Here is a 16763-nt window from a genome sequence, read left to right as displayed (position 1 = left end):
ACCTGAGCTGAACTAGATATACCTGAGCTGAACTAGATATACCTGAGCTGAACTAGATATACCTGAGCTGAACTACCTGAGCAGAACTAGATATACCTGAGCTGAACTAGATATACCTGAGCTGAACTACCTGAGCAGAACTAGATATACCTGAGCAGAACTAGATATACCTGAGCAGAACTAGATATACCTGAGCTGAACTAGATATACCTGAGCAGAACTAGATATACCTGAGCTGAACTAGATATACCTGAGCAGAACTAGATATACCTGAGCTGAACTAGATATACCTGAGCTGAACTAGATATACCTGAGCTGAACTAGATATACCTGAGCAGAACTAGATATACCTGAGCAGAACAGGATATACCTGAGCTGAACTGGATATACCTGAGCAGAACTAGATATACCTGAGCAGAACTAGATATACCTGAGCTGAATTAGATATACCTGAGCAGAACTAGATATACCTGAGCTGAACTAGATATACCTGAGCAGAACAGGATATACCTGAGCAGAACTAGATATACCTGAGCTGAATTAGATATACCTGAGCAGAACTAGATATACCTGAGCTGAACTAGATATACCTGAGCAGAACTAGATATACCTGAGCAGAACTAGATATACCTGAGCTGAACTAGATATACCTGAGCTGAATTAGATATACCTGAGCAGAACTAGATATACCTGAGCTGAATTAGATATACCTGAGCAGAACTAGATATACCTGAGCTGAACTAGATATACCTGAGCAGAACAGGATATACCTGAGCAGAACTAGATATACCTGAGCTGAACTAGATATACCTGAGCAGAACTAGATATACCTGAGCTGAACTAGATATACCTGAGCAGAACTAGATATACCTGAGCAGAACTAGATATACCTGAGCTGAACTAGATATACCTGAGCTGAACTAGATATACCTGAGCTGAACTAGATATACCTGAGCAGAACTAGATATACCTGAGCTGAACTACCTGAGCAGAACTAGATATACCTGAGCAGAACTAGATATACCTGAGCTGAACTAGATATACCTGAGCAGAACTAGATATACCTGAGCTGAACTACCTGAGCAGAACTAGATATACCTGAGCAGAACTAGATATACCTGAGCAGAACTAGATATACCTGAGCAGAACAGGATATACCTGAGCTGAACTAGATATACCTGAGCAGAACTAGATATACCTGAGCAGAACTAGATATACCTGAGCTGAACTAGATATACCTGAGCAGAACTAGATATACCTGAGCTGAACTAGATATACCTGAGCAGAACAGGATATACCTGAGCAGAACTAGATATACCTGAGCTGAATTAGATATACCTGAGCAGAACTAGATATACCTGAGCTGAACTAGATATACCTGAGCAGAACTAGATATACCTGAGCAGAACTAGATATACCTGAGCTGAACTAGATATACCTGAGCTGAACTAGATATACCTGAGCAGAACTAGATATACCTGAGCTGAACTAGATATACCTGAGCAGAACTAGATATACCTGAGCTGAACTAGATATACCTGAGCAGAACTAGGATATACCTGAGCAGAACTAGATATACCTGAGCTGAACTAGATATACCTGAGCAGAACTAGATATACCTGAGCTGAACTAGATATACCTGAGCAGAACTAGATATACCTGAGCTGAACTACCTGAGCAGAACTAGATATACCTGAGCAGAACTAGATATACCTGAGCTGAACTATCTGAGCAGAACTAGATATACCTGAGCAGAACTAGATATACCTGAGCTGAACTAGATATACCTGAGCAGAACTAGATATACCTGAGCTGAACTACCTGAGCAGAACTAGATATACCTGAGCAGAACTAGATATACCTGAGCTGAACTACCTGAGCAGAACTAGATATACCTGAGCAAGATATACCTGAGCTGAACTAGATATACCTGAGCTGAACTAGATATACCTGAGCAGAACTAGATATACCTGAGCAGAACTAGATATACCTGAGCTGAACTAGATATACCTGAGCTGAACTACCTGAGCAGAACTAGATATACCTGAGCTGAACTAGATATACCTGAGCTGAACTACCTGAGCAGAACTAGATATACCTGAGCTGAACTAGATATACCTGAGCTGAACTAGATATACCTGAGCTGAACTAGATATACCTGAGCAGAACAGGATATACCTGAGCTGAATTAGATATACCTGAGCTGAACTACCTGAGCAGAACTAGATATACCTGAGCTGAACTAGATATACCTGAGCTGAACTACCTGAGCTGAACTAGATATACCTGAGCTGAACTAGATATACCTGAGCAGAACTAGATATACCTGAGCTGAACTACCTGAGCAGAACTAGATATACCTGAGCAGAACTAGATATACCTGAGCTGAACCAGATATACCTGAGCTGAACCAGATATACCTGAGCTGAATTAGATATACCTGAGCTGAACTAGATATACCTGAGCAGAACTAGATATACCTGAGCTGAACTAGATATACCTGAGCAGAACTAGATATACCTGAGCTGAACCAGATATACCTGAGCTGAACTACCTGAGCAGAACTAGATATACCTGAGCAGAACTAGATATACCTGAGCTGAACTAGATATACCTGAGCAGAACTAGATATACCTGAGCTGAACTAGATATACCTGAGCTGAACTAGATATACCTGAGCAGAACTAGATATACCTGAGCTGAACTAGATATACCTGAGCAGAACTAGATATACCTGAGCTGAACTACCTGAGCAGAACTAGATATACCTGAGCAGAACTAGATATACCTGAGCTGAACTACCTGAGCAGAACTAGATATACCTGAGCAGAACTAGATATACCTGAGCTGAACTAGATATACCTGAGCTGAACCAGATATACCTGAGCTGAACTACCTGAGCAGAACTAGATATACCTGAGCAGAACTAGATATACCTGAGCTGAACTACCTGAGCAGAACTAGATATACCTGAGCAGAACTAGATATACCTGAGCTGAACTAGATATACCTGAGCAGAACTAGATATACCTGAGCAGAACTAGATATACCTGAGCTGAACTAGATATACCTGAGCTGAACTACCTGAGCAGAACTAGATATACCTGAGCTGAACTAGATATACCTGAGCTGAACTACCTGAGCAGAACTAGATATACCTGAGCAGAACTAGATATACCTGAGCTGAACTAGATATACCTGAGCAGAACAGGATATACCTGAGCTGAATTAGATATACCTGAGCTGAACTACCTGAGCAGAACTAGATATACCTGAGCAGAACTAGATATACCTGAGCTGAACTACCTGAGCTGAACTAGATATACCTGAGCTGAACTAGATATACCTGAGCAGAACTAGATATACCTGAGCTGAACTACCTGAGCAGAACTAGATATACCTGAGCAGAACTAGATATACCTGAGCTGAACCAGATATACCTGAGCTGAACCAGATATACCTGAGCTGAATTAGATATACCTGAGCTGAACTAGATATACCTGAGCAGAACTAGATATACCTGAGCTGAACTAGATATACCTGAGCAGAACTAGATATACCTGAGCTGAACCAGATATACCTGAGCTGAACTACCTGAGCAGAACTAGATATACCTGAGCAGAACTAGATATACCTGAGCAGAACTAGATATACCTGAGCTGAACTAGATATACCTGAGCTGAATTAGATATACCTGAGCAGAACTAGATATACCTGAGCTGAATTAGATATACCTGAGCAGAACTAGATATACCTGAGCTGAACTAGATATACCTGAGCAGAACAGGATATACCTGAGCAGAACTAGATATACCTGAGCTGAACTAGATATACCTGAGCAGAACTAGATATACCTGAGCTGAACTAGATATACCTGAGCAGAACTAGATATACCTGAGCTGAACTACCTGAGCAGAACTAGATATACCTGAGCAGAACTAGATATACCTGAGCTGAACTACCTGAGCAGAACTAGATATACCTGAGCAGAACTAGATATACCTGAGCTGAACTAGATATACCTGAGCAGAACTAGATATACCTGAGCTGAACTAGATATACCTGAGCAGAACTAGATATACCTGAGCTGAACTACCTGAGCAGAACTAGATATACCTGAGCAGAACTAGATATACCTGAGCTGAACTAGATATACCTGAGCAGAACTAGATATACCTGAGCTGAACTACCTGAGCAGAACTAGATGTACCTGAGCAGAACTAGATATACCAGAGCAGAACTAGATATCAACTAGATACCTGAGCTGAACTAGATATACCTGAGCTGAACTAGATATACCTGAGCTGAACTAGATATACCTGAGCAGAACTAGATATACCTGAGCTGAACTAGATATACCTGAGCTGAACTAGATATACCTGAGCTGAACTAGATATACCTGAGCTGAACTACCTGAGCAGAACTAGATATACCTGAGCTGAACTAGATATACCTGAGCTGAACTACCTGAGCAGAACTAGATATACCTGAGCAGAACTAGATATACCTGAGCTGAACTAGATATACCTGAGCTGAACTAGATATACCTGAGCTGAACTAGATATACCTGAGCAGAACAGGATATACCTGAGCAGAACAGGATATACCTGAGCTGAACTGGATATACCTGAGCAGAACTAGATATACCTGAGCAGAACTAGATATACCTGAGCTGAATTAGATATACCTGAGCAGAACTAGATATACCTGAGCTGAACTAGATATACCTGAGCAGAACTAGATATACCTGAGCAGAACTAGATATACCTGAGCTGAACTAGATATACCTGAGCTGAATTAGATATACCTGAGCAGAACTAGATATACCTGAGCTGAATTAGATATACCTGAGCAGAACTAGATATACCTGAGCTGAACTAGATATACCTGAGCAGAACAGGATATACCTGAGCAGAACTAGATATACCTGAGCTGAACTAGATATACCTGAGCTGAACTAGATATACCTGAGCTGAATTAGATATACCTGAGCAGAACTAGATATACCTGAGCTGAATTAGATATACCTGAGCAGAACTAGATATACCTGAGCTGAACTAGATATACCTGAGCAGAACAGGATATACCTGAGCAGAACTAGATATACCTGAGCTGAACTAGATATACCTGAGCAGAACTAGATATACCTGAGCTGAACTAGATATACCTGAGCAGAACTAGATATACCTGAGCTGAACTACCTGAGCAGAACTAGATATACCTGAGCAGAACTAGATATACCTGAGCTGAACTACCTGAGCAGAACTAGATATACCTGAGCAGAACTAGATATACCTGAGCTGAACTAGATATACCTGAGCTGAACTACCTGAGCAGAACTAGATATACCTGAGCAGAACTAGATATACCTGAGCTGAACTAGATATACCTGAGCTGAACTAGATATACCTGAGCAGAACTAGATATACCTGAGCAGAACTAGATATACCTGAGCTGAACTAGATATACCTGAGCTGAACTACCTGAGCAGAACTAGATATACCTGAGCTGAACTAGATATACCTGAGCTGAACTACCTGAGCAGAACTAGATATACCTGAGCAGAACTAGATATACCTGAGCTGAACTAGATATACCTGAGCTGAACTAGATATACCTGAGCTGAACTAGATATACCTGAGCAGAACAGGATATACCTGAGCTGAATTAGATATACCTGAGCTGAACTACCTGAGCAGAACTAGATATACCTGAGCTGAACTAGATATACCTGAGCAGAACTAGATATACCTGAGCTGAACTACCTGAGCAGAACTAGATATACCTGAGCAGAACTAGATATACCTGAGCTGAACCAGATATACCTGAGCTGAACCAGATATACCTGAGCTGAATTAGATATACCTGAGCTGAACTAGATATACCTGAGCAGAACTAGATATACCTGAGCTGAACTAGATATACCTGAGCAGAACTAGATATACCTGAGCTGAACCAGATATACCTGAGCTGAACTACCTGAGCAGAACTAGATATACCTGAGCAGAACTAGATATACCTGAGCTGAACTAGATATACCTGAGCAGAACTAGATATACCTGAGCAGAACTAGATATACCTGAGCTGAACTAGATATACCTGAGCAGAACTAGATATACCTGAGCAGAACTAGATATACCTGAGCTGAACTACCTGAGCAGAACTAGATATACCTGAGCAGAACTAGATATACCTGAGCTGAACCAGATATACCTGAGCTGAACTAGATATACCTGAGCTGAACTACCTGAGCAGAACTAGATATACCTGAGCTGAACTAGATATACCTGAGCTGAACTACCTGAGCAGAACTAGATATACCTGAGCAGAACTAGATATACCTGAGCTGAACTAGATATACCTGAGCTGAACTAGATATACCTGAGCTGAACTAGATATACCTGAGCAGAACAGGATATACCTGAGCTGAACTAGATATACCTGAGCTGAACTACCTGAGCAGAACTAGATATACCTGAGCTGAACTAGATATACCTGAGCAGAACTAGATATACCTGAGCTGAACTACCTGAGCAGAACTAGATATACCTGAGCAGAACTAGATATACCTGAGCTGAACCAGATATACCTGAGCTGAACCAGATATACCTGAGCTGAATTAGATATACCTGAGCTGAACTAGATATACCTGAGCAGAACTAGATATACCTGAGCTGAACTAGATATACCTGAGCAGAACTAGATATACCTGAGCTGAACCAGATATACCTGAGCTGAACTACCTGAGCAGAACTAGATATACCTGAGCAGAACTAGATATACCTGAGCTGAACTAGATATACCTGAGCAGAACTAGATATACCTGAGCAGAACTAGATATACCTGAGCTGAACTAGATATACCTGAGCAGAACTAGATATACCTGAGCAGAACTAGATATACCTGAGCTGAACTACCTGAGCAGAACTAGATATACCTGAGCAGAACTAGATATACCTGAGCTGAACCAGATATACCTGAGCTGAACCAGATATACCTGAGCTGAATTAGATATACCTGAGCTGAACTAGATATACCTGAGCAGAACTAGATATACCTGAGCTGAACTAGATATACCTGAGCAGAACTAGATATACCTGAGCTGAACCAGATATACCTGAGCTGAACTACCTGAGCAGAACTAGATATACCTGAGCAGAACTAGATATACCTGAGCTGAACTAGATATACCTGAGCAGAACTAGATATACCTGAGCTGAACTAGATATACCTGAGCTGAACTAGATATACCTGAGCAGAACTAGATATACCTGAGCAGAACTAGATATACCTGAGCTGAACTACCTGAGCAGAACTAGATATACCTGAGCAGAACTAGATATACCTGAGCTGAACTAGATATACCTGAGCAGAACTAGATATACCTGAGCTGAACCAGATATACCTGAGCTGAACCAGATATACCTGAGCTGAACTAGATATACCTGAGCTGAACTAGATATACCTGAGCAGAACTAGATATACCTGAGCTGAACTAGATATACCTGAGCAGAACTAGATATACCTGAGCTGAACCAGATATACCTGAGCTGAACTACCTGAGCAGAACTAGATATACCTGAGCTGAACTAGATATACCTGAGCTGAACTAGATATACCTGAGCTGAACTAGATATACCTGAGCAGAACTAGATATACCTGAGCTGAACCAGATATACCTGAGCTGAACTACCTGAGCAGAACTAGATATACCTGAGCAGAACTAGATATACCTGAGCTGAACTAGATATACCTGAGCTGAACTAGATATACCTGAGCTGAACTAGATATACCTGAGCAGAACAGGATATACCTGAGCTGAATTAGATATACCTGAGCTGAACTACCTGAGCAGAACTAGATATACCTGAGCTGAACTAGATATACCTGAGCTGAACTACCTGAGCTGAACTAGATATACCTGAGCTGAACTAGATATACCTGAGCAGAACTAGATATACCTGAGCTGAACTACCTGAGCAGAACTAGATATACCTGAGCAGAACTAGATATACCTGAGCTGAACCAGATATACCTGAGCTGAACCAGATATACCTGAGCTGAATTAGATATACCTGAGCTGAACTAGATATACCTGAGCAGAACTAGATATACCTGAGCTGAACTAGATATACCTGAGCAGAACTAGATATACCTGAGCTGAACCAGATATACCTGAGCTGAACTACCTGAGCAGAACTAGATATACCTGAGCAGAACTAGATATACCTGAGCAGAACTAGATATACCTGAGCTGAACTAGATATACCTGAGCTGAATAGATATACCTGAGCAGAACTAGATATACCTGAGCTGAATTAGATATACCTGAGCAGAACTAGATATACCTGAGCTGAACTAGATATACCTGAGCAGAACAGGATATACCTGAGCAGAACTAGATATACCTGAGCTGAACTAGATATACCTGAGCAGAACTAGATATACCTGAGCTGAACTAGATATACCTGAGCAGAACTAGATATACCTGAGCTGAACTACCTGAGCAGAACTAGATATACCTGAGCAGAACTAGATATACCTGAGCTGAACTACCTGAGCAGAACTAGATATACCTGAGCAGAACTAGATATACCTGAGCTGAACTAGATATACCTGAGCAGAACTAGATATACCTGAGCTGAACTAGATATACCTGAGCAGAACTAGATATACCTGAGCTGAACTACCTGAGCAGAACTAGATATACCTGAGCAGAACTAGATATACCTGAGCTGAACTAGATATACCTGAGCAGAACTAGATATACCTGAGCTGAACTACCTGAGCAGAACTAGATATACCTGAGCAGAACTAGATATACCTGAGCAGAACTAGATATACCTGAGCTGAACTAGATATACCTGAGCTGAACTAGATATACCTGAGCTGAACTAGATATACCTGAGCAGAACTAGATATACCTGAGCTGAACTAGATATACCTGAGCTGAACTAGATATACCTGAGCTGAACTAGATATACCTGAGCTGAACTACCTGAGCAGAACTAGATATACCTGAGCTGAACTAGATATACCTGAGCTGAACTACCTGAGCAGAACTAGATATACCTGAGCAGAACTAGATATACCTGAGCTGAACTAGATATACCTGAGCTGAACTAGATAAACCTGAGCTGAACTAGATATACCTGAGCAGAACAGGATATACCTGAGCAGAACAGGATATACCTGAGCTGAACTGGATATACCTGAGCAGAACTAGATATACCTGAGCAGAACTAGATATACCTGAGCTGAATTAGATATACCTGAGCAGAACTAGATATACCTGAGCTGAACTAGATATACCTGAGCAGAACAGGATATACCTGAGCAGAACTAGATATACCTGAGCAGAACTAGATATACCTGAGCTGAACTACCTGAGCAGAACTAGATATACCTGAGCAGAACTAGATATACCTGAGCTGAACTAGATATACCTGAGCAGAACTAGATATACCTGAGCTGAACTACCTGAGCAGAACTAGATATACCTGAGCAGAACTAGATATACCTGAGCTGAACTACCTGAGCAGAACTAGATATACCTGAGCAGAACTAGATATACCTGAGCTGAACTAGATATACCTGAGCTGAACTAGATATACCTGAGCAGAACTAGATATACCTGAGCAGAACTAGATATACCTGAGCTGAACTAGATATACCTGAGCTGAACTACCTGAGCAGAACTAGATATACCTGAGCTGAACTAGATATACCTGAGCTGAACTACCTGAGCAGAACTAGCTAGATATACCTGAGCTGAACTAGATATACCTGAGGCTGAACTAGATATACCTGAGCTGAACTAGATATACCTGAGCTGAACTAGATATACCTGAGCAGAACAGATATACCTGAGCTGAACTAGATAACCTGAGCTGAACTACCTGAGCAGAACTAGATATACCTGAGCTGAACTAGATATACCTGAGCTGAACTAGATACTGAGCTGAACTAGATATACCTGAGCAGAACTAGATATACCTGAGCTGAACCTAGATATACCTGAGCTGAACTACCTGAGCAGAACTAGATATACCTGAGCAGAACTAGATATACCTGAGCTGAACTAGATATAACTGAGCTGAACTAGATATACCTGAGCTGAACTAGATATACCTGAGCTGAACTAGATATACCTGAGCAGAACTAGATATACCTGAGCTGAACTAGATATACCTGAGCAGAACTAGATATACCTGAGCTGAACCAGATATACCTGAGCTGAACTACCTGAGCAGAACTAGATATACCTGAGCTGAACTAGATATACCTGAGCTGAACTAGATATACCTGAGCTGAACTAGATATACCTGAGCTGAACTAGATATACCTGAGCTGAACTAGATATACCTGAGCAGAACTAGATATACCTGAGCTGAACCTAGATATACCTGAGCTGAACTACCTGAGCAGAACTAGATATACCTGAGCTGAACTAGATATACCTGAGCTGAACTAGATATACCTGAGCTGAACTAGATATACCTGAGCTGAACTAGATATACCTGAGCTGAACTAGATATACCTGAGCTGAACTAGATATACCTGAGCTGAACTAGATATACCTGAGCTGAACTAGATATACCTGAGCTGAACCAGATATACCTGAGCTGACTACTATTACCTGAGCTGAACCTAGATATACCTGAGCTGAACTAGATATACCTGAGCTGAACTAGATATACCTGAGCAGAACTAGATATACCTGAGCTGAACTAGATATACCTGAGCTGAACTAGATATACCTGAGCAGAACTAGATATACCTGAGCTGAACTACCTGAGCAGAACTAGACTATACCTGAGCTAGAACCTGAACAGACTATACCTGAGCTGAACTAGATATACCTGAGCAGAACTAGATATACCTGAGCTGAACAGATATACCTGAGCTGAACCGTACCTGCAGCTGACTAGATATCACTGAGCAACTAGATATACCTGAGCAGAACTAGATATACCTGAGCTGAACTAGATATACCTGAGCAGAACTAGATATACCTGAGCTGAACCAGATATACCTGAGCTGAACTACCTGAGCAGAACTAGATATACCTGAGCAGAACTAGATATACCTGAGCTAGATACTAGATATACCTGAGCAGAACTAGATATACCTGAGCTGAACTATACCTGAGCTGAACTAGATATACCTGAGCTCGAAACTAGATATACCTGAGCTGAACTAGATATACCTGAGCTGAAACTAGATATACCTGAGCTGAACTAGATATACCTGAGCAGAACTAGATATACCTGAGCTGAACTAGATTATACCTGAGCTGAACAACCTCGACAAAACAGATATACCTGAGCTGAACTAGATATACTGAGCTGAACAGATATACCTGAGCAGAACTAGATATACTGAGCAGAACTAGATATACCTGAGCTGAACTAGATATACCTGAGCTGACTGACTACCTGAGCAGAACTAGATATACCTGAGCAGAACTAGATATACCTGAGCTGCACTAGATATCCTGAGCTGACTAGCATCTACCTGAGCAGAACTAGATATACCTGAGCTAACAGCTCTACAGCTCACACTCTAGCAGCACTCTCTCTACCTCTCTGCACCAACTCTGGCTCACCTCCTCAGCAGCACTCTCTACCTCTCACAACTCTCTAACCTGAGCTGAACTACCTGCTAACCTCCTCTCTCACCTCCTCACACTCTCTCACCTCCTCACACTCTCACCTCCTCACACTCTCTCACCTCCTCCTCCTCTCACCTCCTCACACTCTCTCACCTCCTCACACTCTCACCACCTCACACACTCTCCACCTCCTCACACACCTCCTCACACACTCCTCTCACCTCCTCACTCCTCCACCTCCCTCACACCTCCTCACCTCCTCACAACACCCACACACCTCACACTCCTCACCTCCACACTCTCTCACCTCCTCACACCACACCTCCTCACACACCTCACACACTCCACCTCACCACACTCTCTCACACCTCCTCACACCTCACACACACTCCTCACCTCCTCACACTCTCACCCTCCTCACACACTCTCTCACCTCCTCACACACTCTCCCCCTCACCTCCTCACTCACCTCTCACACTCCTCACCTCCTCACTCTCTCACCTCCCTCACACTCTCTCACCCCTCTCACACTCTCTCCACCTCCTCACACACTCTCTCACCTCCTCACACACTCTCTCACCTCCTCACACACTCTCACCTCCTCACACACTCTCTCACCTCCTCACCCACCTCTCTCACCTCACCTCCACACTCTCTCACCTCCTCACACTCTCTCACCTCTCACACTCCTCACCACACTCTCTCACCTCCTCACACACTCTCTCACCTCCTCACACACTCCTCACACCTCCTCACACTCTCTCACCTCCTCACACACCTCCACACACCTCTCACCTCCCTCTCACACTCCTCACCTCTCTCACCTCCTCACACTCACTCTCACCACCTCACTCTCTCACCTCCTCACACTCTCTCACCTCCTCACACACTCTCCACCTCCTCACACTCTCTCACCTCCTCACACTCTCTCCCTCACACCTCTCACCCCTCACACTCTCACCACCTCCTCCACACTCACCACACACACTCTCACCTCCTCACACACTCTCACCTCCTCACACACTCTCACCTCCTCTCACCTCCTCACACCTCTCTCACTCTCTCACCTCCTCACACACTCTCTCTCCACCTCACACTCTCTCACCTCCTCACACCTCACACCTCCTCACACCTCTCCACTCTCACCACCTCCTCACACTCCTCACACACCTCCTCACACACTCACTCACCACCTCCTCCACACCTCCTCACACCCCTCACACACTCTCTCACCTCCCTCACTCACCTCCACACACACCTCTCACCTCCTCACACTCTCTCACCTCCTCACACTCTCTCACCTCCTCACACTCCTCACCTCCTCACACTCTCACTCCTCACACACTCTCTCACCTCCTCACACACCTCCTCTCTCACCTCCTCACACACTCTCTCACCTCCACTCTCACCTCCTCACACTCTCTCACCTCCTCACTCTCTCACCTCCTCACACTCTCTCACCTCCTCACACACTCTCACCTCCTCACACTCTCTCTCACCTCCTCACACTCACTCACTCCTCACACACTCTCTCACCTCCTCACACACTCTCACCTCCTCACACACTCTCTCACCTCCTCACACACTCTCACCTCCTCACACACTCTCACCTCCTCACACACACTCTCACCTCCTCACACTCTCTCACCTCCTCACACACTCTCTCACCTCCTCTCACTCTCTCACCTCCTCACACTCTCTCACCTCCTCTCACTCTCTCACCTCCTCACACACTCTCACCTCCTCACACACTCTCTCACCTCCTCACACTCTCTCACCTCCCTCCACCTCCTCACACACTCTCTCACCTCCTCACACTCTCTCACCTCCTCCACTCTCACTCACTCTCACCTCCTCACACACTCTCTCACCTCCTCTCTCACCTCCTCACACACTCTCTCTCCTCCACACTCTCTCACTCCTCTTCACCTCCTCACACACTCTCTCACCTCCTCTCACTCTCTCACCTCCTCACACACTCTCACCTCCTCACACACTCTCTCACCTCCTCACACTCTCTCACCTCTCTCCTCACACTCTCTCACCTCCTCACACACTCTCTCACCTCCTCTCACTCTCTCACCTCCTCACACACTCTCACCTCCTCACACTCTCTCACCTCCTCACACTCTCTCACCTCCTCTCACTCTCTCACCTCCTCACACACTCTCTCACCTCCTCCACACTCTCACCTCCTCACACACTCTCTCACCTCCTCACACACTCTCACCTCCTCACACACTCTCACACCTCCTCACTCTCTCACCTCCTCACACTCTCTCACCTCTCCTCACACACTCTCACCTCCTCACACACTCTCTCACCTCCTCACACTCTCACCTCCTCACACTCTCTCACCTCCTCACACACTCTCTCACCTCCTCTCACTCTCTCACCTCTCACACACTCTCACCTCCTCACACACTCTCTCACCTCCTCACACTCTCTCACCTCCTCTCACTCTCTCACCTCCTCACACTCTCTCACCTCCTCACACACTCTCCTCACCTCCTCACACACTCTCACCTCCTCACACTCTCTCACCTCCTCACACTCTCTCACCTCCTCACACACTCTCTCACCTCCTCACACACTCTCACCTCCTCACACTCTCTCCTCCTCACACTCTTCACCTCCCTCACACACTCTCACCTCCTCACACACTCTCTCACCTCCTCACACTCTCTCACCTCCTCACACACTCTCTCACCTCCTCTCACTCTCTCACTCCACACACTCTCACCTCCTCACACACTCTCTCACCTCCTCACACTCTCTCACCTCCTCTCACTCTCTCACCTCCTCACACACTCTCACCTCCTCACACACTCTCACCTCCTCACACACTCTCTCACCTCCTCACACTCTCTCACCTCCTCACACACTCTCACCTCCTCACACACTCTCTCACCTCCTCACACACTTCACCTCCTCACACTCTCTCACCTCCTCACACACTGAGACCAGTGACGTCATGGCGCTGTCTCCCTGCACTTCCTGAATCATGAACCTCTCTCGGACACTTCCGGTGCTGAAAGCGTCCCGGGATGTTTTGGAGACACAGATGACTTTGGTTTGGACATTTTTAGGAAAGTGGAGGCTGACGGAGAGTCCAGACTCTGAGTCCCGGTAGATGAACAGGTTCCTGAAGTCCTGAGAGCTAAAGAAACCTTTAAAGATAACCCGGTTCTCATCCTGTAATACCAACTCCCGCCAACTGTCCGGGTCCAACCTGAAACTGTTCACCGTGAAACTCCGGATAACATCCAACCGTTCGTCGTTACCGTCCATCGTGTGATGTCACGACGTGTCCTGTCGGTGTATCTGCTTTAATTTAGATCCAGATAACCGTTTTAATCTGCTTTAATTTAGATCCAGATAACCGTTTTAATCTGCTTTAATTTAGATCCAGATAACCGTTTTAATCTGCTTTAATTTAGATCCAGATAACCGTTTTAATCTGCTTTAATTTAGATCCAGATAACCGTTTTAATCTCCGCGTTAGCAAAGTGGAAAATCCTGTATTCTTTAAATAATAACGGTCATGCTGCCTTCAAGTCTCTCCTGCGCATGTCGTAAAAATGATTACTCAGTACAAAATCCAACACAATCGATTTTTAGATCTGATTAAAATAATATTTAAAGCACTTTAAGACTTGATTACTTTCCCTCGTACTTTGGGATTTCATTTTAAGCGTTTTTGGTAATCGTATGTCCTTTTGGGGGATATGTGTTCACAGATTAATTGTTCACAGGTGTATCTAAAGACAGATACAAGCATTAATAACCCATTAAATCAAACAGAAACATAGCACTAGTTGAGCAACGTTTAAAGCTTTAAAGGGTAAAAATCCTCAAGAAATACGGTAATTAGTCCATTAGAAAAGTACAGACGGTTTCATTTATTTAACAGAAACCCGAAAATCCTTCCGAATTTGCAGACCCTGAATGCAGCAAAACAGGCAGTTCAAAATATAAAGAAATGAATAAACAGAAACTTTTTAATTTGCTTCTGCCTCAAATGTTACTTTACCTAAAAAATCCATATATTTGTATTCTATGTTTGCAGTATTGAAATATCTGGTTGAATAGCTAATAAACAAGTTTGACTGTCCTGATTAAAAGAGAGAAAGTGTGGAGAAGCAGTGTTGAAATGAAAGTCCGAGGCACTCTGATAACATATAAAAATCCTTTATTTGTCAGGGGTTGTCCACGCTTGTCGACTCTACTGAGTCTTCATCAGGACATAATTATTCATGGTGTCATGTGATGTCATGGTCACATGATACATTTCAAACATCTGATTAAGATGCAAATAAACACAGCGACTCATATATTATGACACAAAATATTTCAGAACTTGTTTAAGTACGGTAGGATGCCATGAAAGAAGAAGTTCAGTACACACACATACAACATTACAAAAAAGTGTCAGAAATGATGCATATATAATAAAAGAAAAACCAAGTGGAAGAATAACCATCACCAGGATCACTTCATTATGTGTTGAATCATAGAAGCAATGCTATAATGATGGTAAACCCAAGACTGCACGGAACTGGAGGTGGAAAACACAGTTCAAGAAGCAGTAAGGCCTAACACCATCAGGACAAGACACACACACTTCAGATCGGCATTAGTCTGGAAAGGAAGTCACAGACATTAATATAGATAGACAGAAGGTATATATATGACCTTAGCAAAACCAGTTAGAGAAATTGGAGAGAAAGGAAGTGGCCCTGAGGCGTTTGAGTTTATCACCTCCTCTTAGGTTTTAGGGAATGACTTCAATGGCCATGACTTTTAAAGCTTCTGAGTTCGTGTGGCCTGCTGTCTGGTAGTGCTGTGCCATTGGGTAGTTTGAGTTTTTAGTCCTTATGGTGTATTTATGTTCAGCCAGTCTGTCACTCAGTCATAAAAACATTCACATTCAAGTCTGTAAGTGACATGTTGTGTTGCAGTTAGCAAAGCTGCCTGAAGGGAGAAAATAACATGAGTTTAATCAAGATTAAAAAACATGAATGCATTCATTTCAGACCTTATTCACGATCAACTAATTAATGCTGACAGCACTATTTATTATGTGTCTCCTAAAAAGAGATGTGATTTAATTGTAGGTGACTTGAGTTAACCACTAGAGGTCACTGTA

General features: G+C 43.5%; 1 protein-coding gene across 3 annotated transcripts in view; it reads right to left on the bottom strand.

Annotated features, from left to right (window-relative positions):
- LOC110004743 (dynein axonemal heavy chain 17-like) overlaps positions 1-15166 on the bottom strand; it is a 53824-nt gene extending 38658 nt beyond the window's left edge. For all 3 annotated transcript variants that reach the window (XM_065953442.1, XM_065953444.1, XM_065953443.1), the window contains exon 1: positions 14561-15166. In XM_065953442.1, coding sequence (XP_065809514.1) covers positions 14561-14905 — 345 coding nt within the window. In that variant the 5' untranslated portion in view covers positions 14906-15166. The remainder of the gene's footprint in view (positions 1-14560) is intronic.
- Positions 15167-16763: the final 1597 nt, after the last annotated feature.

Source organism: Labrus bergylta, chromosome 4 (genome assembly GCF_963930695.1).
Source record: "Labrus bergylta chromosome 4, fLabBer1.1, whole genome shotgun sequence".
In the NCBI taxonomy this organism is placed as follows: domain Eukaryota; kingdom Metazoa; phylum Chordata; class Actinopteri; order Labriformes; family Labridae; genus Labrus; species Labrus bergylta.
Note: the sequence above shows the minus strand (reverse complement) of the source record. Positions and strands in the feature narration are given on the sequence as shown.